The sequence below is a fragment of the Sardina pilchardus genome, chromosome 20 (assembly GCF_963854185.1).
Source record: "Sardina pilchardus chromosome 20, fSarPil1.1, whole genome shotgun sequence".
NCBI classification, from domain to species: domain Eukaryota; kingdom Metazoa; phylum Chordata; class Actinopteri; order Clupeiformes; family Clupeidae; genus Sardina; species Sardina pilchardus.
Window position 1 is genome coordinate 28234205 of NC_085013.1, and position 26175 is coordinate 28260379.

Consider the following 26175-nt stretch of genomic DNA (forward strand, 5'->3'; position numbering starts at 1 on the left):
GTGTATGTGTGCGTGTGTGTGTGTGTGTGTGTGTGTGTGTGTGTGTGTGTGTGTGTGTGTGTGTGTGTGTGAAACAATGCTGCTTAGGGCTTTGGGGACCCCATAGAAGTAGGTCAGGGGAGAGTGTACAGTATGTCTGTGTGTGTGTGTGTGTGTGTGTGTGTTAGCTTACAGGTATGGACAGCAATAATGGGACAAGAGAAAAAAGGAAATCTAGAATACACATAAAACACACACACACACACACACACACACACACAGATGAAAAAGACTGGAGCCATGGCCAGTACCTTGTATGGTGCGTTTGAAGAAGGCCTTGCAGGCCTCGCAGGAGGCCACTCCGTAGTGGTAGCCGGAGGCGATGTCGCCGCACACCAGGCACAGGCGCTTGGGGATGGAGTTGAGCATGTACTCGCACTTGATGGGCGAGTCCTCCAGGATGGTGCTGGAGCAGTCCTCGTAGCGCTTGCGGCAGGCTCCGTTGGGGCCCAGGCCGGCCGGCGTGTACATGGGCGGAGAGTCCAGGCCGTTGGGGTGGCCGCCGGTCAGGCCGCTGCCGTAGCCGCCGCTGGCGTCCGAGTTGCCGCTCGGGCTGTGGTGGCTCACGGTGTCGATGAGCGAGGACGGGCTGGAGGGCTCCGTCTTGATGTAGGAGCCGCAGCTGGAGGGCAGGTGCCTCTCGTCAGCCGCCATCCTGTTCAGCAGCCTGCGGGGGGGCACAGGGGGGGGGCAGAGGAGAGGACACGGTTAAGAAGAGACTGGACAGAGTTAAGGAGAGATTCCAGTTTGATTGGTCCCTTTTATTGAGTGCAACTTTACAGCAATGAGCTTCCTTTTTTTTGTTAAATCTTTTTATTTCAAAGGACATTCAATGCAAATACATTTTCTTTGTCTTTCATATACTTTACAAGTCCTTTTTAATTATTTCCCCATGCCCCCCCATCCCCCCCACCCCCACCCACACACACACCCAGGGATAATCCAATACATATAACAACTTAGAAATACTTAGCAATGAGCTTCCTATGGGCAAGCTACTTAGAGAAAAAATAGCTTAAATGTAGCTTAGGTCACGGAGTACTGTAAGTACGGAAAAATGAATAAATGAATAAAAAACGAATTGGTAAAGAAGCCAGACAGCTAACACTCTCGGGGCATTAACATTTAGATATTGGACATTGACGACACAAATCACAAAATGCTAATAAAATTAAAAAAAAACGGCACATGCATTTAAATTAAATGGTCAAGATGAATAAAGACTGAAAAGAATGATGAAGCATCTTGTGGTAAAGAACACTACGAAGATTGAAAGGAGCCTGTACGCCTTGATAGATTAAATACAGCTATTTCAAGAGGACAACTTCAGATTAACCAAAAAAAAAAAGTCTGTCCATCAATAAAGCGGTTGTGCCGTGGGTGCTTCTATTTTTCCCCTTTTACTCTAAAGAACACTAAAGGAAAATCAACAGAAGAATAGCGCTGGAAGAGCTCCACTGTAGCTAGAGGAAGTCAGATGTGATTCCCACTCCCTCTCCCTGTGAGCTAGACTCTGCCTCTGCGTATCTGATTTAATCGTAAGGATGGGTGACAGCAGGTCCAAGGGTGAAAGGTCAACCTTATTTTCTCACCCCAGCTTTCTCCGACCACGGGGACGGGGTCAATGTGTCAAATTAAATCTCATTCCAAAGTTCCCCTCCCTTTGGTCGGCCATGTATATTCATCACCTCTCCAGGCTCAAGCCATCTCTGCAAGTGGCTAAAATAAATAATAAAGAAATGCCCCCTGTTAAATCCAGTGACCTTGAAGAATAAACCCTTTGCAGGAGCACTCTAGGTTTTCCTCCCAATTCAAGTGCCGCCATTGCTCCCAAGAAAGCAACGAGATGGTGGTCTTACATCAGCTCACCGAAGGAACAGTTGGTGACCCATTGGCTTCGTAACTCACATTTTTCAGGGTTGTTAAGAGAAGAAAAAAGACAATACCTTTGTCAATCGTTTTGTCCAAAATTTAACCATTTATTCAATTCATTTTGCTTTATTTTCCCCATCCTAAAACAGAGTTGACTTAAAATAACAAAAAAGAAAATGCAATAATAAAAAAATTTACATGGGACAAAGGAAATATTGAAACTGCAAATAAAACCTAAATATATATTTACACTATCTAATTGGATGGCTACAACAGGGCCCCATGTCTTGATGTATATCTACAGTATGTGACTGTGGACTGTCTCTGGGACGGTGTCTGGTCCACAGCCATGTAAATGAAGTGGGATGAGTCCAGACAAAGCTGGCCCATAATGCATCTGCCTATTCAGAAGCTTTTGGTTAACAGCCATCCTGGGAATATGGGAGTGGCCCTCAGTCTGGCAATTTCCAAATGTGTAGGTCTGTGTGTGGATGGAGTGTGTAAATATGCCTGTGGGCCTTTGTGGAGATATCAGAAGGGGGGAAGGCAGAGCGAATGCATCTGCATATAATATGGGATTGGCTTAGAGAGAAAAGAGCTTCCCTCAACCCCACAGGGACCCGTTTTAATCATTTTCAGCAACCGGTCAGTAGTTCTGGATTTGTTCCTTCATTCATTAGTGCCCATATATGCTGATCTGTATAGCAACAGACACCGAAGGGAACTCTTTGTTGTCCTTTATACGAGTCGGACAGATTTACTATCGGATGATCTACGTGAGCAAAGAAACGGAGAATGAGGCAGAGAGGAGAGAGGAAGTGGTGAGATGAACAGAGGAAGTGAGGTACGAGGAGAAAGAGAAAGGCCACGGAGCAGAGCCTTTAGACAGAGGAAGAGGAGGAAGGAGGAGGAGGAAATGGAGGAGAACATGATGAAGACAGAACGCAAGGGAGCTAGTTATGAAAATAACAGCTAGCCTGGCATACTATACAGCACTCGTGCCAATGGAGAATAGCCTTTAGCCTTTATCTGAATCAGTAGCGTGTAAAGTGTGCAGGATAAAGAGCTCGTGCTTGGCTGTGTCCAAACTGGGAGGGGAGGGGAACACCCAGCTCTGTGGCCCGGCCATTAAGACCCCCAGCTCAGTGCAGAATTAGATAGAGCTTGTTTGTCCTCCTCGGCCTACTATTGCAGCCCAGGCTCACTTGAAACAACATCATGAGAAATCCAGCGTTCCGACATGCAGTGAGATAGCACAGTGTCTGGATACTGATGCTATCTATCGCTCTCCTCCTTCCTTCCTCTTTACGAGGACAGGATGTGGGGAATGAGGAGCAAGACGCTCTCCTCCTTCCTTCCTCTTTACGAGGACAGGATGTGGGGAACGAGGAGGAGGACGCTCTCCTCCTTCCTTCCTCTTTAAGAGGACAGGATGTGGGGAATGAGACGGAAGACGCTCTCCTCCTTCCTTCCTCTTTAAGAGGACAGGATGTGGGGAATGAGACGGAAGACGCTCTCCTCCTTCCTTCCTCTTTAAGAGGACAGGATGTGGGGAATGAGGAGCAAGACGCTCCTCCCATCACTGGCTTGATGCCAGCAGTCAAAATGGACATGGCCAGATGTGTTTGCACAATAAAACATCTCCTTCCCCCCAATCACTTTTGTTGTTGCTACAAACCAGGCATTACAGATTCAGTGAGAGTAGGCTACCCAAATAAAGTGCCATTGAGTACTTATAACGGACGCCAGGCACTGATACCAATATCGGTTCACAAGTGAAAGGTAACCAGCCCTAGCTTGCAGTGCTTGAAATGATAACACAATGAGTTGTAATTCCATGCCATGGTAGCACAGCACTACATAGATAGCAGTTAAAGAGTTAATGCATAGCAGTGAAAACCCAGAGGTGAAGCTCCCTCTTGAATTGAACAGTTCATATGGAAAAAGTAGTTCATTTCGTGTACAGCTCACACAAGGGAGGATTTTTAATCATTTTTTTTTCTTTTTAACTCTGGAATTAATGTCTGATGGTATAATGGCTTTAAAAGATCAGACACGTTTTGGAAGTCCTTTGCTAATGTTGCTAACTAAAATGATATGTGTCGTGCAAGGCCTGACCTGGATAATATGTAACAATTGAAAGGAAACTTTTGTTCATTTCTCTGCTGAAGACCACTTTTCAGATTCAACAGAAAAACCCAAGAGGCAGATACAAACTGCACAGAATACACACTGCATAGAAAAACGAGGCTACATGAATCACAGGTATCAGGGAAAGCTGTGAATGGAAACCTGAGTTGTTAAGTTGACATCATCAAAACCATAGTTGGGAGGAGTAACGAGGGGCCAAGCAACCCAGCAGGGCATAGTTGCTATGGAAACCCAATGTCACTTTGTCAAGGGCATTGCTATGCACTCACAGCGAGTCTTATGTTAATTGATCAAAGATTAGTTAAGATACAAGCTCACATCCTGTTTACTGCTGCAACCTGGAAGTTGGAGATGCAACAAAGATTTTCCCATCAACAAATCATAACATTATAGCAGAGAAATAGAAGGAAACAAAAATTGCCATTGCAGCCTAATGTAATGAACTATAACCTGCTGAAATGCCTGAACTGCCTTTACAGTATGTTGTCTTCCTCCTCTACTGCACCTACCGCTGCACTTCTAGGACCTTGCAGAACCTTCCGGCAGTCGTTTGCAGTTGTGTCTATTTGGTTTCTTGTTGCATTTTGTAGAATAGTGACTGGGTGCACCTAGGCTGGCTGAACCCAATGACGTCAATCACCAAAAACCCAGGAACAAGTATTTTTCTTGGACAATTGAGTAAACCAGTGCATTTAAAATGTTTGTTTACAAGAAAGATACGTTGTCTGCACTTCTGAAAAGATTGGAGTTCAATGCGCTACTTTAATTTCCCTGTTGGTAAAGCTCCTGGACGACTTTCAATACAAAGTTCGGAAAACGGCGTCAATGAAGTCCTCTCCAGACGGACCTACAGAGCAAATTCAGATTTGCTAACAGGCTCGTTTGGGTTTGCCCAGGCTAAGCTTTAATGTGATTTAAACACGTCAACCATAAAGAAAATACAATGGGTTATAGATGAAGTCATTTTTCATATCAAAAGTCCCAGAAAATTGCCTTGAAAATGAGAGAAAATGTGTCTTTGTTCCATTTTATACCTGACATAAAAAATAAATCTTTATGACCCTCCATCATTAATGGAGAGTTGAAATTGATTTTGTATGTTGACCTCACTTATAAGGTAGGCTAACATAACAACAGCAAATCATTTTCTCTGAAAAAGTCTCTTCAAGTTTGAATTGGTGACAAAAATGTGTGCATTTCTGATGTTTGGTTTGGTTTTTACTTGTACTGAAACCTGATCATGACATTTTGGCTCTCTTTCAACCTGGTCTCAGAGATATATGGAGTTATTATTGTTATGGATTAAAGACGCCTATGCTCTGTCTGGTGTAAATCACAGTGGTGATTGTGTGTGTGTGTGTGTGTGTGTGCGCATGAGAGATGGAGAGAGAGAGAGGGAGAGAGATAGAGATGGAGATGCTATGGCGGGCATGGGGGACAGAGGTGGAGGAGTGATGCATGAAATTAGTTCATTAATCTTTGTCTCATAAACTGTCCTTGTTGAGATGGGGGTGCTCCACCTGCCTTGAGAAAAAGCCCCGTATTCCCTGTACAGTCATAAATTATGCCCTTCCCCCCGCGGGGATTCCCACGGGAGCCTGTCGCACGGGGATATGCACACCACTGAGTACTCGTGAGTTCATGGGCTCTGCTGTACAATTAAAGCAGCGCTGAACGCAACAGTGTTTACGCGCACGGCGCTGGGCCCTGCACACACACGCGTACACACACAGCTGCACGTTGTGACAAATGCAGTGAACCTGCTAACTGGTGACCAACATAATTGATTTTTTTCCGGCACATAAAAGGACTTGTATGACAACAAAGAAGTTCTTAATTCTTTCCTGTGACTGTAACGATCACCTGAGCCTCCTGTAGGCCAAACGGTAGCTGTGCATAGCAACGAGGAGATGATTGACAAGTTACCCACACTGTAGCTTAGATACAGTAGGCGGGGCTTGCCCAACTTCCCTTCTCACAAATGAGTTTAGCATAAACACGGCGACACTTTCACCAAAATACTAAGGCTAAACAGGCAGAATTTACAAGCTATATTTTAGAGTTGCTAAAGTCAGCATTTTCCAAGAAAAGCTCAATCATTTTATGCTGTGCCATAACTACACTGATTGTATTTCCTGGATGGTATGGTATGGCAAATAGAACACCTGCAAGTAAGTATTATTGTTCATGTTGCAATGTTAAACTTCTGCGTCTGAAACGTGATCAATGTAGCTAATATGCATTGAATAAGTACAAGGTGTAAATAAGAGCAATGGTCCAAAACAGTGACTCCCAATTCACACCAAAGATCTACTGTACCACGAGACAAAACCGCTGCAGAATGGTTGCAGCGGTGTGAATGCAGTGGTGTGAATTAAGTTGCAAGGTTGCAAGGTTTTAGAACATTGCAAATCTCTGGTTTGAACCCCCCCCCCCCCCCTTATGTCTTTGCCATTCCGTTGCCTCTTGCTTGTACTTTGAAAAGGCATGAAAATGGCCTAAATGTCATAAGCGCATACCGTAAATGCATCATGCTGCCACTCAGGATTAATCTAGTCTGAGTGGGGTTATAACACCAACGCTAAGGTAACCCTCATTTGTCCTCCTGGAGGATGGAATCTACTTCCACACCCATTAATAGACATCGAGCAGGTGCATGGGAATAGCTGTATTGTTTTATTGGAATATATAATAATAATAATAATAATAATAATAATTATAATAATAATAGTGTGATCTTTCTGCTACCGAACACAAGCTGAGAAACAGACTACAATAGTGTAATGTGTCATACAGTAGACTGGTTCTGTCTCAAGGCACTGCGAGCGCAGGAGCTGTGCAGTCCCTCCACATCTACCTTTACTAGCGCCACAGAGATCAAACACAGGAAGTAGAAATGGCAATGCTTCCTTCCTCTCTTTATCGAGGGAGAAGGAAGGGAACAAAATGAGCAGCGAAAAAGCAGTGGTTCTCAAACTGTGGTGTGGGTACCACTAGAGGTATGCGGACTCTCTGTTGTGGTACTATGGGAGTCTCCAAGATGTTTTATTTCATGAAGACAAAATAATCACTTCAAATTATATGAAAATATATATAATGAAAAATCATTACATTTAAACTAGTTTTTATCTTTCTTGGAAAACAATGCAGAACAGTTTGTACAATGTAAAACATATTGGCCTACGCTACCGTATTTTAGTGCTGTTCATAATGGTGGTACCTGAAGAGTCAATTGTTCTCTACTGTTGTTGTCTACGCTGTCCTAGCGATGTGAGGTGGCCTGTGTTGCTGGGGTCAGACAGAGTCCTCCTTCTGCTCTGCTGTCAGGAGAAATCAGAGCTACTATTGAGATGGACTGTTTTCATATTGATTGAATAAATAAACAGAGCTAAGCGTCGAAGCTAATGCTATTCTGCCCTCCAATTACTGTTCTGAAACATAACCTTCAAATGACTGCGTGCTCCATACCAATAACACCACTGCAGCTAAGTGCAAACATAATCTGTCCCACCATGCACTGCACTATACTGTACGCTTTTTCATTCTTCTTACAGTCTCTGAGATGAAAATTAGTGGACTTAACAGACGCTGTAGTGATTACTTCTGATTCATACCAGAAAGACACAAAAGCATCATTACCCGGCTGCTGTTGGGCTTGAGTCATTCAAATCACCAGAGAGAATTTACAGAGACACACCAGTGATGCGGTGGAGACCTCTTGGGCGGATGAGGACTTAGTGATTCAATAGCTCACTGGCAGCTGAGGGGTATATAACTGCACTATTATTACACAGCATAATCAAGAATACGCTCTATTAGCCACAATCAGCAGAAATGCTGTGGGATTTTTTTGCGTGATTTAACCTCAAATGAATATTAATTAAAAAAAACACCACCATGTACTGTATGCGTAATCACAACGTGCTACACATCCAACTTCATGTTAACATAAAACACCTCTGAGCCACTCAACACTCATGCATTCAACAATTACGCATTTCAATTCATCCACGCTATGCGTATCTGTGTGCATATACATATCAAGTCCCGAGTAGAGTGTGTGTGGATTTGAATGTGTGCATGGAGTGTGAAGGATACTCTGAAGTGACCTGCCAGGTGCTAATCATACAGCGCGGCGCGCGTGTGCGCTCGCTCTGGGAGGAGACAGTAGAAGTGCTGACGCTCCGTGTCAGTGATACCCTTGCACAGGAGTCAGGAGGACACAGGGACCCAACGCAGGCATGCACGCCCCATTCCTGGCTCAGGCATTATCATCCCCCCCCCCCCCCCCCCCCCACACACACACACACACACACAGTCCACCCCACCCCACCCCCAAAGTCCTACACCCTTCTAATGGACCACAGTTTATTTTTAAACACACTGTCACATTGCAGGGATGATGCCAAGGTTACCTTTAGGATAGGATAGGGGAAAACATTAGATAGAAGCAACCATGTTTAGTGTATTGGTACATTACTGTACGCTCTGGGAGGGAGGGAGAGAGAATGAAAAATATACCCACTTAAAGAAATAAAGAGAGGCAGGGCGTGTGGCCACCAATACTGCAGGGAGAGCAAAACAGAGAGCATCCCCTAGAAACACAATGTCCAGTGTGCTTTACTGTATGATGGGCCTGCTTTAGGCTGTGACCTTCCTAATGTGATGTGCCGCGTGCTTCTCCTCCTGGTTATTTGCACTTGCTACAGTATATCGTGTCATCTGGTCGGTGTGACCTGATCGCTGGGATCATAAAGAGCAGGTTATAAACACTGTGGTGCTTTCCTCAGCCCTCGCTCGCTAAATGAATCCGTTTCCAAGTGCAATTCATTTCACCAGGGCAGCTACTGTGCGGCCCATTTGGGTGCCCTGTGCGCAATTACTTTGTGCTGCCCCCCCTGTCGCCCCACACAATACTGTTAGCTTATAGTTATGAATGTGAATCTATCAGCATATTACAATAATGAAATAACACAAATACTAACACAAACAGCTGAAGGAATTAAAAGGCCTATACCTTTCAGACTTGAACTCATCGTGTGATCATAGTTTTAAATATTTATTTAAAAAGAAAAGCTGTTCTTGTGCATTGTCACTTGAAGATATTTAACCTTTTGCCAAGATGATATATTTGGGACTCAGTTGATGTGATGTAAATCTGCCAAGGTATTACCGGAGAATGTCCTTTGAATATTGCAATAAATGACATGGAGCAGTTTCTTATGTTTAGTAGTGTTAGTAGTGTTACAATCCATGCCAATACGTTTCAAAATGACAGATCAGAACAGATGAAACTAAGGAGGAGAGAATGGCATGTAGGCTAGCCTGTCAGCTGACGTGTTAAAGACCTATTCCAGCGAAACACTTTAACCTTTTTAACACGTCCATTGAGTGTTTAGAATGTGCTACAAGACACACAGTATATCACACTAAATAAATTGAAAGCACAATAGCTAGTGACTCTGGTTTAGATGACCAGTCATAAGTTGACTATCCAGAATAACAAATCAGATAGCCAGTCATTATTTTTCAAAACCATTTCTATAAGAATGGTTTTCCAAGATAAGCAAGTTTAGATTACCTAACTATTAGCATAACATTGTTAACCATTTGATAAAATCGTCAAACCAAGTTGTCAAGCTGACGACAGTGTTGTATACCGTGTTGGGGGCGGGGGCAGTTAGCTACCCAAATTAGATAGGCGACAGAGAGAGTACAGAAGATGTATATAAGCAAATTCAAGGCCATGAAGGGATTTGTTTTTCATGAAAAAAAGAATATGTATTTATGAAATATGAATACCTTACACACGGTGTGGCTGTGAGATGTGTGCGATGGTGGAAGCAGATTTGGACATATCAATTATCATCCTAATCAGGGCACACTTCGAGAGCTTTGACTCATCACCGGCCTACTGAACACTGCTGCATTTGAACACACTGACAGAATGTAGTTCATATTGTTAACCTCTATGACGTGCATTACTAGTTCATATTGTTAACCTCTATGACGTGCATTACTAGTTCATATTGTTAACCTCTATGACGCATATTACAGAGATGTAATAGCCTCATCACGCACGGCGAACAGACACATACACGTATCTCTTGGGATTAACATTGACCCGTCATATTCCTCTAGTCTGGTCTTTGAAATGCATTACCCTGAATACTGAACAAAACATTCTGCCTAAAATACAACTATGTCTATGTAGCTAATATTGCTGAATTCACATTAAACCCCAAGCTGCTAGTACAGGTGCAGTACACGAGCTCCTTGATAACTATAATGCTGTGACTGTGCCACACTAGTGCCAGCTCTTTCTCAGCAACAAAGCAAATTAAGAAGCACCGCTGATATTAACTGCCTGTATCAATCATAAACGGGTGTGAATGAAGAGCAGTATTGCTACTATCAGCTCTCTCCAAATACAGACACAAATTGATTGTTACTTTAAGCCTACTCAGCCAGGGAGAGAAAATAAATGCCCCACACACCCCTCAAACAGTGGGTTAACACTAGAGCCTGATGTCGCTGGCTTTTAATTGATATACAATGAGCAATACAAAATAACTATGACTCTTATTTGACTGGGGTGGAGACAAATGTTTCCTTGAATGTTTTTGAAAATGGCGTCTTGCTTCCACACGAGTTAAGTAGAACAAAATGGGCTTGGGTTCAGCTCCAAGCTACTTTTTCTGTTCAGCAAAATGTAGAATGGGCTAATCAAAAAAAAAAATAATGATAATAAAAATATATATATACAGTATATATATATATATTTTGGTTTTTAATATAGCTTTAGGAAATATCATTCTGGTCTACAGAGGGAGAGGAAAACTCGATGACCAATTCAGATGCCAATATGGTAAACAGGTTGTGGGAATGGGCTTTAGCAGTTCACATGTACAGTACTGTTAAATCGGAGAAATTGTTCCCTTTACAACTTAAACATCTTAACAACATCTTAACAACATCTTGATGCACCTACACATTGCAAAGGAAGGAGACTGCTGTGCAGCGCTTACCAGAAATGGGAGGGATCCAGGGAAGCCAACGGACTGAGCAATCGCCCTAAAGTGTGCGACAACGACTTCCTGTTGATACAAGGAAATGCATTTAGAGATTGACGAAAAACAAAATTTCAACCTTTTTTTTTTTTTCCTTGGCCACAAAAGAAAATATGGTAACATGACTCTTAACCCTCGCCAGGATGGCTTCCCCTTTGTGCGTTAGAAGTGGTGCATTGTGGGACTTGGCACAGGAGGGGAGAGGGAGATGGGCAGGTGATAAGGAGGATGAGGGCAGTAAATTTGCCAATCCAAAGAGGTGCGTAGTGGGCCTCTGTCCTGACGGAAGGAGAGCAAAGAGGCCGGGCCTAAGGAGATGGGAGCGACCGATGGCGGCCAGGCAGCATCGGAAGGTAATGTATTCGAAAACCAAATTACCGCAAGCTGATCCCATCTGGACAGTTTCTGAGCTCAGCATTGCTTTTGGTTACCGTGTGATACCATCACCATGAAGACAGCAGAAATCTGATTAACCTACCAGTACTGAAAACACGCAGTCAAAGACCAGAGAGCTTTTAACTTAGGGCATGCTAATGCAATTCTGCTTCCTGGTTTTCTGAAAATGTAATAGAATCGACGACGGAAGGAAAACAGGAAAATAGACACCCAGACACACACACAAACGGACACAGAACACACACACAACCCCAGAACACACAAAACCCAGACACACACACAAACGGACACAGGCCACACACAACCCACACACACACATACAGTACATACACAGGCCAATTGCAACGCTACAGACACGCATTGAAAATGTTCCCCCGTTTTAAGCCAGGTATGGAGTCAAACAAATTGAAATGTAATTCATCACTGGGTGTTTGTTGCTCTGGGTACATGACAGTAACAATCATTTCCTTATATAACAGTTGCAGTCAGGAAGAAGATGCAAATAGTATAGGATAAAATGAGAAGATGCTGATGACAGGAACTCAGAGAAAAGTGAGAATGCACAACAGACCAGAGCTCACACATTGCAGCTCAACACAGTTCATTACACTCCTCCTACAATATAACAACTATATGCCAAAAATCACATTCTTTTATCAACAAAAATCACGTCTGTCCATGTTCTTAAGCGCTAACTCTGATTACAGTAATTTTACTCTTCTATAAGTATAACTATATAAAAATATACTTGGGCACAACATAATACCTCACGCTCATTAAAGCTGAAATTGGCTAGATGTGAGTATTAGCCCTCTCCATCTAGCAGTAAACACGCAGTGGACAGGACTGTCCCACACCACACACCAGCGGAAACCAGGGCAATGGCTCTCCCCTGGGGGCAATCTATACGCACCGCACCGCACACCCATGCAACCGCCCCACTGTCTCCTCTCCTCTCCTCCCCGAGCCTGCTTAATGAAGAGGCAACCGGGCATATTCCATTATGGCCGTCCTGCTACACACATAAGCCCACACAAATCCCTGCCCCGCCGAAACACAACTCACATGTTCACACTCAGCTCCAGCATGCAGTCAGAGTATGCACATCAAGTCCAGTACTACTGCACTGTGTCCTGTCCAAGCCACATAGTCACCACAGCTTCTTCATACGCCTCCATGCATATCATAGACACTACATGCTCGCCTAAAACACAGACTTTTTCATTTATTCACCTATTTCTATTTTTTTTTGTTTTGTTTTGTTTCATGTTATACTTGTTCTGATGTTACTGCGAAAGGAATTGTGCCATATTTTTTCCGATGAGAAAAGAAATGCTCTATATGAAAGGTATAACTTTAAATATATGTGTTAAACAGATGCAGAATGATTGCAATCAAGACATGATACAGTATGTTCATGGTTTTACTTGGCTTAAAAAGACTACACCTGTGAAAGGATGTGTCATTCAACCATCTACTGATCTGAGGAAACTTTCACATTTCTGGCTAAAATGAACACACAGAAACGCAGACACGCGTGCACACGCTTGCACACACACACACACACACACACACACACACACACACACACACACACACACACACAAACACACACACACACACACACACACAAATATTACATGCTAAAAAACACACTTCAATATTCAAAACACATTTAATTGGTTTAAGGTGTTTTAGAATTCTTTAAAATTCTCTGCTGACTTTTAACATGAACATTCAAAGGAAAGATTATCCCATAGATATATTATTTATGGAGGCCATTCTCAGAAGTCTACATATAGCATCATGTTTTAAAGGTGTTATTTTAGAAATTTTAAACTCAACTGAGTTTAAAATATCAGAAATGTGCCTAGTTTAGAATTTTTTAAAAATATATCTTTCATATAAAATATCACTAATATCTTCCCAATCTGTAATACAGTAATTCATAACACCTGTGCACACACACACACACACACACACACACACACACACAGTATAATATCATCAAAGGACACTCAACCATCCAGACTGCTTCATCAACAAACTTGACACGGGCAACTAAATTTAGTCTTATAATGTCATTTTGACTCACTGACAGAAACAATATCAGTATTTGTTGTTACATTATTAATTGCAAGACAGCATAAATTTAGTTCTCACACTGTAATTCCCCATATTCCAAAAAAATGTGTATCTGAGACAAGAGCAGAGCAACACCTGGTCTTTGTTCCTCTCCTGTCTGGGAGCAGCGCTGTTGCTGCAGTTCATATTATATCATTTGTATCCTCTAATGTTGAATTGAATCCTCATTATTGGGCTCTTTAGACAGACAGACTATAACTTCCAACACCTTTGTGTGTATTTATGTCTCTTGGAACAGATCCTTTCATTTAAAACCAGAACTATTCATGTTGTACAGTACTTGTGCATATGTGATAACTCATCACAGCAAAAAATAAGTATTTATTTGCGTTATTAACACCTTCATAATATTAGCTGTTGCAGAGGAAACGATCTATGCTTGTACCACTCACTAACCACATGCATTGCAGTGCACAAAATCATGCATTCATTTTAAAAAGCCTTTGCGCAAGCAGGATTTACTCTCAGGCTTGAGGATGGATCTAATCTGCCAGAAAAAAAAAACTTTGTATAACAAAAGCAGCATTGTATGTTCTGTAATTTTAATAAAATTAGAAGTTTATTAATGATGCCCTTGTATGTCTCTGTCTACCCTATTTCATGATTTGAATGAGCACATAGCGTTTGCCTTTGTGTTGTGCTATCTTAGAACATAGAGATGTGTCAACATTATTATTTGTGGGCACATACGGCTCTATTGTTTTGAGATAAATAGGCTGTTATAATTAATGCTATAAATAATTAAAACTTCATCATATATTTTAGAGATTGTTTGTGCAAGTGACACCAGTGAAACTGGGGCCACCAGGAAGGCTAGACAGTAGCGGATAGTTTCACTATTGTGAACCTGATTATGGCAGAGAGTAGATTGCTATTTACCTGCTTTAGGGAGTAATACTGTACGCTTAGCCAAGCATGCACTGGTGAACATTGGAGCTTAGGCCCACCTTTCACTCTGCTTTAAATTAAGTTATCCCCGTCTACTTGGGACATTTTTTGGGAAAAGACAAAAAATGGTCTGCACATAGAAAATACAAATGCAATTTAGTTTCAGTAGTTTCATCCCATTGTTTTCTGTTGTCAAACATTTATGTCAGCCATGCTTTCTTTATCTTCATTATTGCCAAGAATGTGGCCGTAATATTTAACTGGTTAAGATTAAACATATCCTATAGTTTTAGAATGCACTAGTGGTATTTATACATAACGTATGAATGTTTCCATGGCGAAACGTGACAATAACTACTGATCAGCACAGCTCTGGTGAGTTAAACACCATTTCAATTGGAGACTAAAACCTCTCCTGGAGCAATGAAAAGTAATGGTATATGTATAGGTGTATGAAATGAAAGTAAAATAACACAAATTATTTGAAACAGTTTATGTCCCAATAGAAACATAGAACAGTGCTGTCCACTGTACACCTGAGTCAATTCCGTGCCACAGTCTCACTGCCCCACGCAGAACCCCAGCGTCCCTCTCTCCCCACGCAGAACCCCAGCGTCCCTCTCTCCCCACACAGAGCCCCAGCGTCCCTCTCTCCCCACACAGAACCCCAGGGTTCCTCTCTCCCCACACAGAACCCCAGGTTCCCTCTCTCCCCACGCAGAACCCCAGGTTCCCTCTCTCCTCGCGCAGAACCCCAGCGTCCCTCTCTCCTCGCGCAGAACCCCAGCGTCCCTCTCTCCTCGCGCAGAACCCCAGCGTCCCTCTCTCCTCACGCAGGGCTGCCCCAGCTCTGGCTAACTTTTGTGGGCTGGACTTTTGTGGACGGGACAGCGTGTGCCAGGATGCTGCCTGGGCAGCTCCACAGGGTCACCGCCCAGTTTCATTTGTCCCACAAACACTGAGGAGTGTAATTCATCCCTGCCGGTCCCCAGGACAGAGATGCTCTTCATCTTATGAGCTCACATGTACTGTATTCTGTCTCTACAAACAGCAGTGGAAAAGTGAGCGCTGCTTCCTAAAGTAGCTGTTTTTTATTATTATTATTATTATTCTACACGTGGGACCATTTTTGTGTTTTGTCCTTTTCTGCTCAATAAAGCTCAATACAACAGAGAGAATAAAAAGCAAGCAGTGAGGAAAGAAAGAAAGATCCCCACATCTCTATTTGATTCGCTATGCATTCAACCCGGCCACAATCCTTAACCTGCTCCAAAACGGAAATTCTCTGTTTGATTAGCTATGCTTTCAATACGGCCACAATTCTTAAACTGTTCCAAAACGGAAATTCTCCGTTTACATGTCCCCTGCGCCAGAGGTTCACACCTGGCCTGCTCACAGCAGCTGGACAAAATCTGGTTGAATTCATCTACAATTTCACACCTCAAAGTCAAAGTCAAACAAGGATAGTTCCTGGAAGTTTGCGTGAAACACTAGATAGGGTCACAGCAGGTTTGGACTTTAAACTGAGCTGGAGTAAGACACAGAGAAAGTACTGGTCTGTAACCAAAGCAGAAAAAGTTTCCAGAAGAAGCGGCAATTTCCCACGCATTCTTAAATCTCTGAAAGAAAGAAATGGCACTAAAATTCGTAAAACAAAAAAAACTGAGTATGAGTGACCAAGTAAATTGAAAAAAAAAAAAAAAAAACACAAAATAAAATAAAATAAAACAAAACAGAACACACAATAAATAGTCTACAGGGAAAAGACAAATAAAAGCACCTACTGGTTATGATAGTTGAGAGGCTCAGGGATGCAAAGTTCTGAAATGTCCATCAGTCCAGATTTAGCATTCCAGGAATCAGAGGTGGAGAGAGGTAAGGCACACGCTGCCGCTTCTGACCCCAAAACACACACCGAGAGCCGTCACTGGCCACAGCCAGGGACACAAAACACCTCCAGCACGCGGCCAGCCCCCGATCTGCTCAGGTACGTCAGACAATGTGTACGAGTGCATGTGTCTGAGAGGGCTGCTGCGAGTGCCTTTTGGTGCGAGTATGAGTGAGCCAACGTACGGTCCTGTGTGTGTGTGTGTGTGTGTGTCTCTGTGTGTGTGTGAGAGAGACAGAGAGAGACAGAGAGGAGAGTGAGTGAGTGAGTGAGTGAGTGAGAGAGAGAGAGAGAGAGGAGAGTGACACAAGGAAAGTAATAAGGGAGGAGACAGAGAGAAAGACAGAGACAGTAAAGAGAGAGAGAGAGAAAGAGAGAGAGAGAGAGCACTGAGATGGAGTGACTGTGAGAGAGCGAGAGAGAGGAATGACTCTCCATGGTAAGGGTAGGGCTCTTTAAGACTGGAGAGTTTGATGAATATGGAACAGCTGCTGGTAGCTGCTCAGGGGGATGGGGGGTGGGGCTTAAAGAGACAGAGAGGGCCGGCCCAACGGAGGGGGAGGGGAGAGAGGGAGAGAGGGAGGGGACTCGGCTCTCTCAAACAGCCCACTACACAGATCCACGTGCATTACAATGCAGACGCAAAACACGTCTCTCCACGCTATCTTCTCTCCATGCTATCACACAGATTCTGGAAATAAAGTTTCTCAAGCACCTGACATCAGCTCAAATTTTTACAGAGCTATTTTTTGATAGAAAAGCTGTGTTTGTTGAAGCAACTTTGAAGACTTTTCTGGAAACCATGTTGTTAATGCTAAAACCCGATTTTCAAAAGACTTTCAAATACATTATATCAAATCATATTTTTCTACTCTTCATAAACACAATATGGGCCACCAAAATCACAGTCAATTATTTACACAAAATCTAAATTTTTTTACATTCCACTTTCACTTTGTGGGTATCAAAATTGGTGAGAAGCATTCATCGTGATGGACTTTCAAGGGCCAGTTAAACAACTACCAGCATCTCCAGACAAATTAAAAGAGGAGACTGTAAAACCAAGTGCTATCCCCTGGATCCAGGTATTCTTAGTATGCTACTAATGCTGACAACAGGGATAGAAGTGGCTTTCAGTTACATCTCCCCATGAACGGAGATTCGTTCATTCAACCTTTATTCATTCTCAGAAGTTCATTGAGAGTAGTCCTCATTTTCAGTGATGCCGAGATGATGAGTTGTATGATATTGAGTACACTGGAGCTTTCAACAGTGTTGGAAGGATGACTGAAAAAGCATGTTCACTATATTGTTGGCAAAAGTGCATCACTACATTGAGTGAATAGAGTCGGTAAGTCATCATTAGTTAACAGTGACTAACTTGAATGACCCGTGGACAGCCTTTATGCCTCACTCTTCATTAAGCACTGGAAGTAAGGAGAGGATGCAGAGTGCATATTGAAGTTCATGAAACAAACCCGCCCCTTAAGCCTTAAGATGAGATGAGCACCATGCAATCTTATGGAGTGAGCACCTGTCTGAGGCTGAAGCACTGGAGTATCCTGAGCATGACGTTAAACATGAGAAGACACACGTGAATAAAAGGAGCCAGATACAGATAACAAACAAACACACACACACACACACACACACACACACACACACACACACACACGCACACACACACATACACACACACACACACACACACACGTGAGTTATCATGTGGTTTCAGTGTCAATACAGACGATATGTGCTCCACAGCGATGTCCCAGCACCACAAAACCATACAGCAGACTTAAGACAATCCAACTTTATTCTATTCACCATCTCCCATTTCCATAATCAATACTAAGACAGCCCATAAGCCCTATTGATCATCACAGCTGCACTGACGCACAACAATAAGACCCGCAAGTTCCTTTTAAAAATACAAAATCAAGTCATCTACTCTTGCGCATGTCAGCTGAATTAGAAAGGACAGCTAAAGATCAGAAATCATATCAAAGTGTAAAATCAATTATACACTCTTTAATAAAGAGAATCATTTAAGTATATGATCAAAAAAATAATCCAATCAAATATTCAAATTGGAAAATAAAGCCAGATGTCACCAGACAGAATCAATAAGCAAGGCTCCAATTTTTTTTTATTATGTCTAGTATTTGACCAATCATTATCTGTGTATACCATACCATACACGTATGATTAAAAGGACATTTTAAAATAACTGTTTGAACTTAAGTTCCCTTATATTACATGAGTAAGACCTCAAAATTCAATTCAATATGTATCCTGTTTCCTTATTAACCTCACATTTATTTTAGAGGTGTTTATTCAAATTCAGAACGTCTGTGCATTTGTGTCAAGGTGGCTATGCAGAAGCCTACAATACTGCTTTTCAAGTTGCACCATTCTTTCAAACTCAAATTAGGTAGATTCGGTGTTACATAGTCTAGGATGCTGAAAGTGCATTTATCTCTTTTTTTCAATTCTACTCTGAACAGTGATTATGAATTCCTAATTTATAGACAATACTAATGATGATCATAAACCTCTGTTTTGTGCGTCTGTTATATAAATGTAAATAAGTGTGTGTGTGTGTGTGTGTGTGTGTGTGTGTGTGTGTGTGTGTGTGTGTGTGTGTGTGTGTGTGTGTGTGTGTGTGTGTGTGTGTTCTAAGCCACTATTTTAATCTAATACTATACTATTCACCCATAATGTTCGACAAGTATTCCATTATGTATACTTGTTTAACACATTAATTATAAGCAGTTTGTAACTGAAAATATTCTAAAATAAAAACAAACACTTAGGCCAACTGAATCAAACGCCCTCCTCTTAATCCTGACAGTCGGACCGAAAACCAATAAACACAATAAACACATCCCAATTATGTACGAACTATTACCAACTGAGAGTCGACACAGTGCATCTGGCTCATTGATGAATTTGGTTGGCGGTGACCTCTCTGACTGTTACAACGAGACATACTGTAGAGACATCCCACATACACCTGTGACCTGTCAAGTTTCGCAAGTGCTCAGGCTATGAAGCAAAATTAACATTTTAAAGTTAATTTCTGCTTTAGATCCACTGCTTAGTTCATCGTTCAATTGAAAGGAATAACGCGAAGAGGACAAATCAGGAGAAACGTGTAGTTCACACGACAAATTACAGCACTGCAAGCCTGATCAAGCTTCTAGGCAGGCTATCCCACTTGGACTTTTTTTTTTTGTATCAGTGGATCACTGATGTTTTCGTTGCGCCATAATTTACAGACCTGTTGTAGCCTAATCGTCTAGTTCAGTCCATGATGTAGGCTTTGCATTGTTTTGGAAAAGCTATTTTACAACAAACGCAACTGGCTGTTAACAATTGCAATTTGCAGGGCACTGTAAGAAACAAACTTCATTTGTTCTGAACCGACATGGGGTAGTAGCCTCAAGTCTGCATCTAAGGATTGCAAATAATGATTTTGTTGTTGTTGTTGTTTTTTTAAATGAACGATCATGGCACAGAGGTGAGTGTTCACCTCAGAACAAAAACAGGTGGGAGAGAGATTTACCTTTTTGAACACACAGCACATAACGGAATCCGCAGGTAACCTACTACCGCTCACAAGAGTGAACGGTGTTCTAGGCTACTCTGCCGCGAGGTTTTGCCCTCGGCTACCACAGTGCAGGCAGGCAGCCAGCTCCTCCTCCAGCCTCCGCTCTCTCCCTCAGTCCAGTCAAACAACACCGAAAATGGGCTCTGTTATAGCAAGGCTCACAGTAATATCTCTCTAACCTTGAACATGATATAGTAGCCTACGTATATTAAACAAACTAGCCTATGGGTTCGTTTAAGCGCATGTGGCCCAATACGTCCCATTAACAGCAGCATGTGGAGGTTAGTCCGGTTGGATTTTCTCACCGAAGAACTGTGACAGGTGAAACACTGCACAAATTCTGATTACCGGCATGATTCCGGAAAAGGTCAGATGACTTCCAAGGGTAATGAATAAATTATAAGACAACAGTCCTGTCGCGTCTGAAGGTTGAGATAATGGCATCCCTATCACTGTAACTGGCCAAGGCCTAGTTAGAGGAAGCACACGAAAGTTATCTGTATAAAATGAAGCGAAAATATAGTCCCTTAACAGTATAGGCCCAGACGTTGGCAACATGAAAACATATTCGTACATTAAAACAATTGTTCATTCTGCTCGTTAAAAGCGAGCGCAATAGTTTCAATAAATTAAGTGACGTTTGGACTGCATATGTTCCATTAATTACCTAAACCAGAGGTAGAAATAAAGTTTAATTCATACAGCTTTTGGCCTATCATGACATGTTGATAATGCTAAACTTCCCACGAAATGGTAGCTTATTCACAAGATTCACCTTTCAAAAATAAATAAATAAAAAATGGCCAGGAAAATCATTCCAAGACGTTCGCTAGAGGGAGCATTGCCTCAGAGGAAAATAGCCAATAGCGATTTGGTCATTGAGTTTATTGCATTATTTGTAGATTATATACATGTATGTATGTAGCCTATGTATGTATGTATGTATCTGTATATATTTTTCTCTTTTCAAATTAACATAGTTGTTTGTCATTTGTGTAGCCTATTAATGGACCTAATAATTGTAGAAAGGCATCAAAATGATTTGTTTATTTTTACGTCTCAGGTTTATGTTATTGCTGGTAATTTCTGATAAACAAAAACATTCTATTGCATTTTTTTACATATGCCTACATATTACAAATCATGAAAATGTGTCAGTTTAAGGGGTCTGTCGGAACACAAGCCTGTAATGTAGTTAGCGTGTGAGGTTTCACCAGTGAAGTGTAAGGTCATAAAGGTGCATTTTACTCATTTCAGAAAGAGCTGCAGCCTAAAAGAGAAGCCAAACTCTTTGCAACAGATCTGCTTAACTCTAAAAAAAATAATAGTTATAAAAAAAAACCAGGTCTGCTCAACTCGCAACAGTTTTTTCCCCCCCAAACTAAACCGAATCAAGCACTCCCTCCGTCAAATGAGATGGTCTTTTCCTGTTACACCACACCCCTCTCTCACTGGTTCAGGTGCAGGATACAACTTTGGCGATGAAATCCAGTATGCAGGCACAGAGGAGGGATGCGCTCCCAAGTGGAGGAGCTAGCCATCAAATTAAACAATATACAGAGAGAGTAGCCGCACACTCTGATCTCTTCTTGTATATTTATTTAACCAATGTTTTGGCACACAGTCTTTATTCAGGTTTAATGAACAAGTCACATCCACTGTTTTTACATAGTCCCAGGTATAGAGGCATCAAAGGTAAAATACCAGATGCAAGTCATTGCTTAAATGCAAACACAATCAATAAATCAATCAATCAATTACAATAATGGTATTATATCACAATAATTAGAAGGACAGAACACTCTGTTTGACGTTATTCCTTCATGTAACGTTGGCATGTAGTATCTGCAGAAGGACAGGGCAGGTCACAGGTAGCAGGGATCAATGCAACATGTCCTAATCTCCGCGCTTCTGCCATGCTCTCCTCCTCTCCAACAGTGGCTCTGGGTCAGCCTAACAATGGGCTCCCACCTTGGGCACGCCATTATCAATCAGAACGTAATTACATCACCTATTCTCACCAATTTCTCTCAATTACACACCAGTCAACATCACCAAATGTTATTAGTGAACAAACAAATCCAGGCACTGCTTTTTGGCAGCTAAGTCTAGTCCCCTTTACATGTTCATAGTGGATATAAAATGACAGTACTTTACAAGTCTTTGTGTCAGAAAGAGGCATCACACCAGCTGATTCTGAAGGACACTTTCTTTAGCGGAATCATTTTTTAAAACTGTATCTTTAGCGGAATCGTTTTTCAAAACTGTATCTTTGGGCCTTTCTGCCTTTATTCAGATAGGAAAGGGAAGAGCGACGAGAAGTGGGAGAGAGAGATGGGCAAATGACCGTGGGTCAGATCCGACTCCGCGTCCCTGAGTACGCTTAGACCTGAATGTGCTGTGGACGCTGCAGCAGCTTGCTTCCCAGTGGAAGACCAGATGACCCTCCTGTCAGTTACAGTAAGAACAGGAATCTGAGGCTACTATTCACACAGGCTCACCAACACGGGACAATACTGGATTGAAACTAGAAAAACACTCCGAGAGCACAGACCTCCTGGATCCAGACGGTGATCCGGATCACTCCCAAAATGTAATGGCTCCTTCCTTGGGTCATTTCAGACCTTTCCTGAAAATGTCATTGAAATCCATCCATACCTTTTTGTCTTCCTAACAAACAGACAGACAAACAAACAAACAAACAAACAAACAAACAAACAAACAAACAGACAAGCAAACATACAAACAAACAAATCCTGATGAAAACATACAGTAACCTGCCTGGCAGAGGTCAAAATGTTGCCTGGTCTGATGAGTCTCAATTTCTCAAGTCAAATTCGGACAGTAGGGTCAGAATGTGAAAGCATGGTGCATGGATGCATCCATCCTGGTATCTATTGGCTGCTGGTGATGGTGTAATGGAGTGGGAGATATTTTTGTTGGCACACTTTGGCCAAAACCCTGTTGTTGCTGACCATGTCCATCCCTTTCTGACTACAGCGTGACCCTAACTTCTGATGGCTACTAGCAGCAGGATAGCGCACCATGTAACAAAGCTTGAATCATCTCAAATTGGTGTGTTGAACACGACAGTGAAGTTCACTGCAATCACATGATGACCTCCAGTCTCAAGATCTCAGCGCAGTGACCTTTGGGATGTGGTGGAACGAGAGGTTTGCATCATGGATGTGCCGCAGATCATGTCGATATGTATCAAATCCACTGAGGAATGTTTGCAGCACCTTGTTGACTCTATGGCACAAGGTATTAAGGCAGTTCTGAAAGTAAAGGGGGTACAATCAGGTACTAGCCGTACTAGCTGGTGAACCTAATAGAGTTGCAGGTGAGTGTATGTGTAGACCTATTATATGGCATGGCATAGAGGACAGAGGAAGGAGATGTCTGTATGGTATGAACAACAAACATTGGTGTGGTGAAGTTATCTGCAGGGTGTGGGTGGATCAGCCTGTGCAAACTTGCACTGGTGGTAGTGGAATATTGAGTGCAGTGATGCCATTAGCGCTGTGGTGTGGGGTTCAGCAGGTTGCTGCCTCAGGGATGAGTCTGGTCCAGAGCCTGATGCTTCTTAGCCTCTTGGAAAACCTCCCGTTCTCTCGATTACTAGTTTTTATCATCAAAATGGTTTCAAAGCTGTTGTAACAAGGTGGAAAACGTTAACTTGCAGAGCTAAAATGTCGATGTGGATTTCAATGTTATGATGCAGAGGGCAGAGCATGGCATTTAATCCTAGCCTTAAAAATGTTCAGGCACTTTGTTCTTATACTGGCCCCTCAGAACATCTCAAAATTTGGACAAAAATAGTGAAATGTCACTGGCAGTGTGGTATAGTGGACTGTGCATTTACTTCCTAGCTTACAGATGATCCCCATATATTGGAAAGGCATCATTGGAACTAAATATTATATGACCTCACCTCACCCATATGATATTTAATGCCCATACTGGAGAGAGAGATTTTAGGTTGATAGTAAGTCAAAGCCAAACACTAATTTAGCAGTAAGCTTGCTGTTAGCATGTTGTGCCTGTGAATGAGTGAAAAGTATTGAAATAGCATTATGTTTACACTTATATTACATTGCTAAACACAACAATTTAATCCGAACAAAGTTCAATCAATTCTCTCAACACTCTGGAACTCCAGTATACCCCAACCAACCCTACTCTAAATGTGTGCTCATTTGCTTGTGCTCCTGATAGAGTGGGGAAAGATCAAGATGTCATGGCAAAGTGCAAAAATGCCAGCTGCAACTTTAGGTTAATTTATAGTTAAGACGACAAGTGCTGTTTGACAAAACAATAGCTGATTGATGTTGTGGCTCTGTAGACTTTTATAGTTCAGTGCTAGCAATAGATTGTTCAGTACCACATCTAGTCACAATGGTAGGAAATGTCTGTTTACATTTTGTCATGTTTCACCTCATTGTGAAATGTAAAAAAACACTGTAATCACGACAATATTTCTGAACATAGATCTTTGAGTTGTTGTGTTGTGTCACTGTCCATCTGGAGTATACATTGAAAAGGTAAAGGCCAGGGATATTAAATGCTGATATCAAAGTAACAGAGACTGGCAACATTCAGTAACTGAACCCTGACAGCTGTTCCACTATACCCCATTATTCTGACCATGTTCACATATACTGGATGCACAGTGCATTCAGAGATTTCCTGACCCTGAACCAATCACCTACTTCTGCTGACTCTTGGACAGCTAGAGAGCTTTGCTGCCTCAGTGGCCTCCTCACCTACATTCTCAGCTGGTCTTCATATAAATCACAAGCGCTGTTTGTCCTTGCATCGTGGTCATTTCTAACCGCATGTCTAGTCCTGCCGCAACATGGGCCTAAGCTAGGACACTGGATTGGAACGTGTGCTTTGGTAAACCCTTTTCTCAGTCTCTCTTAAAACTTGAACTCCTTCTTGTTCAGTATGCCAAGACCGGCCTAGAATATGTGTCATTGCGTACCGTATATTCAATTGTGTTGCTGTCGCACATAGAAACAAATGGTTTATTTTTGAGCGATGATACAGTTATCTGTTTGCATTAATTTTCCAAATTCAGGTTGATGTTGTGATGATGTGTCTCTTTTCCATGGATGTAATGGCAAGAGCAACATGGTCTCAAATGCCTATGCTCCACATTTTCCCAATGGCCAAAATAAACAAACGTGTAAGTCAGTTTTCCAATTTATTTATTTATCATTTTTTAATGTGTAGTATAAATGCAAAAATACTCCCTCAGCACATTTGCTGTGGGCACGTTCAGCACGTTTGCTGTGGGCACGTTCTCTGAGTTTCAGTGGAGCAGTGTTTGATTATGTGAGAGAGACAGAGAAAGAGACAGAAAGAGAGAACAAGAAAGAGAGCGAGAGAGTGTGTGATGGGGGGGGTGGGTGTTAGGGGGTGGGGGGGGGGGGCACGACACACCATGAGTGTGCCGTCTCATTGACATGTTTGTAGTGCATCTGTCTTTAATGGCTACTGCTAAGTTCAGATGTAGCCCCCTCAAAGGCTCCCCACTTCAGCCGGGACGAGCTGGGGAATTGCAGGGGTCACCCGCTCATTTCCTCATCAAACACACAGCGAGTGATTTGGAATATTTATGAGGGCTCCAATTTAAGTTAAACATTGAACAAAAATAATTCAATTGAATTTATATGGTTGAAAGAATTAAACTCCCTGTGGGGTGTTTGGGAGAGGGGGTGATTAAACAAGGAATAATCCATGGACCGGATGAAAGCTACCGTGCTGAGGAGAAGGCTGTGGGTCTGTCTGGACAGTATCTGTGTCTGGACAGTGGGTTTGGGCAGTGGGTGTGTCTGTTCCTGATCAGTGGGGGGTGGGATGCCAGCTTCATGCCAATGTTTAGCTTAACACACACATACCAGGTTCATCATTAGCTCAACATTTTCGTGAAAAGAAGTTAATGTATGTGCATTTAAAGACAACTCTCTAGTTCCTTGACTTTCCCTGCTTTTGTAGTGACACTTTTACAGAAGATGCCAGACATATTAGTACCAGCACCACAGAGGACATCTCTGCTGAAAAACACAGTTAGAAACCATCTGATGCTGATAACTCTGCTCAGTGTC

The 26175-nt window shown here is 42.2% G+C and overlaps 1 protein-coding gene across 1 annotated transcript in view; it reads right to left on the reverse strand.

Moving 5' to 3' along the window:
* Nucleotides 1-16427, reverse strand: part of esrrb (estrogen-related receptor beta) — a 48044-nt gene extending 31617 nt beyond the window's left edge. Inside the window, exons 1-3 of the mRNA XM_062522645.1 lie at nt 16346-16427; nt 11091-11159; nt 291-706 (exon numbers count right to left, since the gene is read on the reverse strand). Coding sequence (XP_062378629.1) covers nt 291-706; nt 11091-11159; nt 16346-16395 — 535 coding nt within the window. The 5' untranslated portion in view covers nt 16396-16427. The remainder of the gene's footprint in view (nt 1-290; nt 707-11090; nt 11160-16345) is intronic.
* Nucleotides 16428-26175: the final 9748 nt, after the last annotated feature.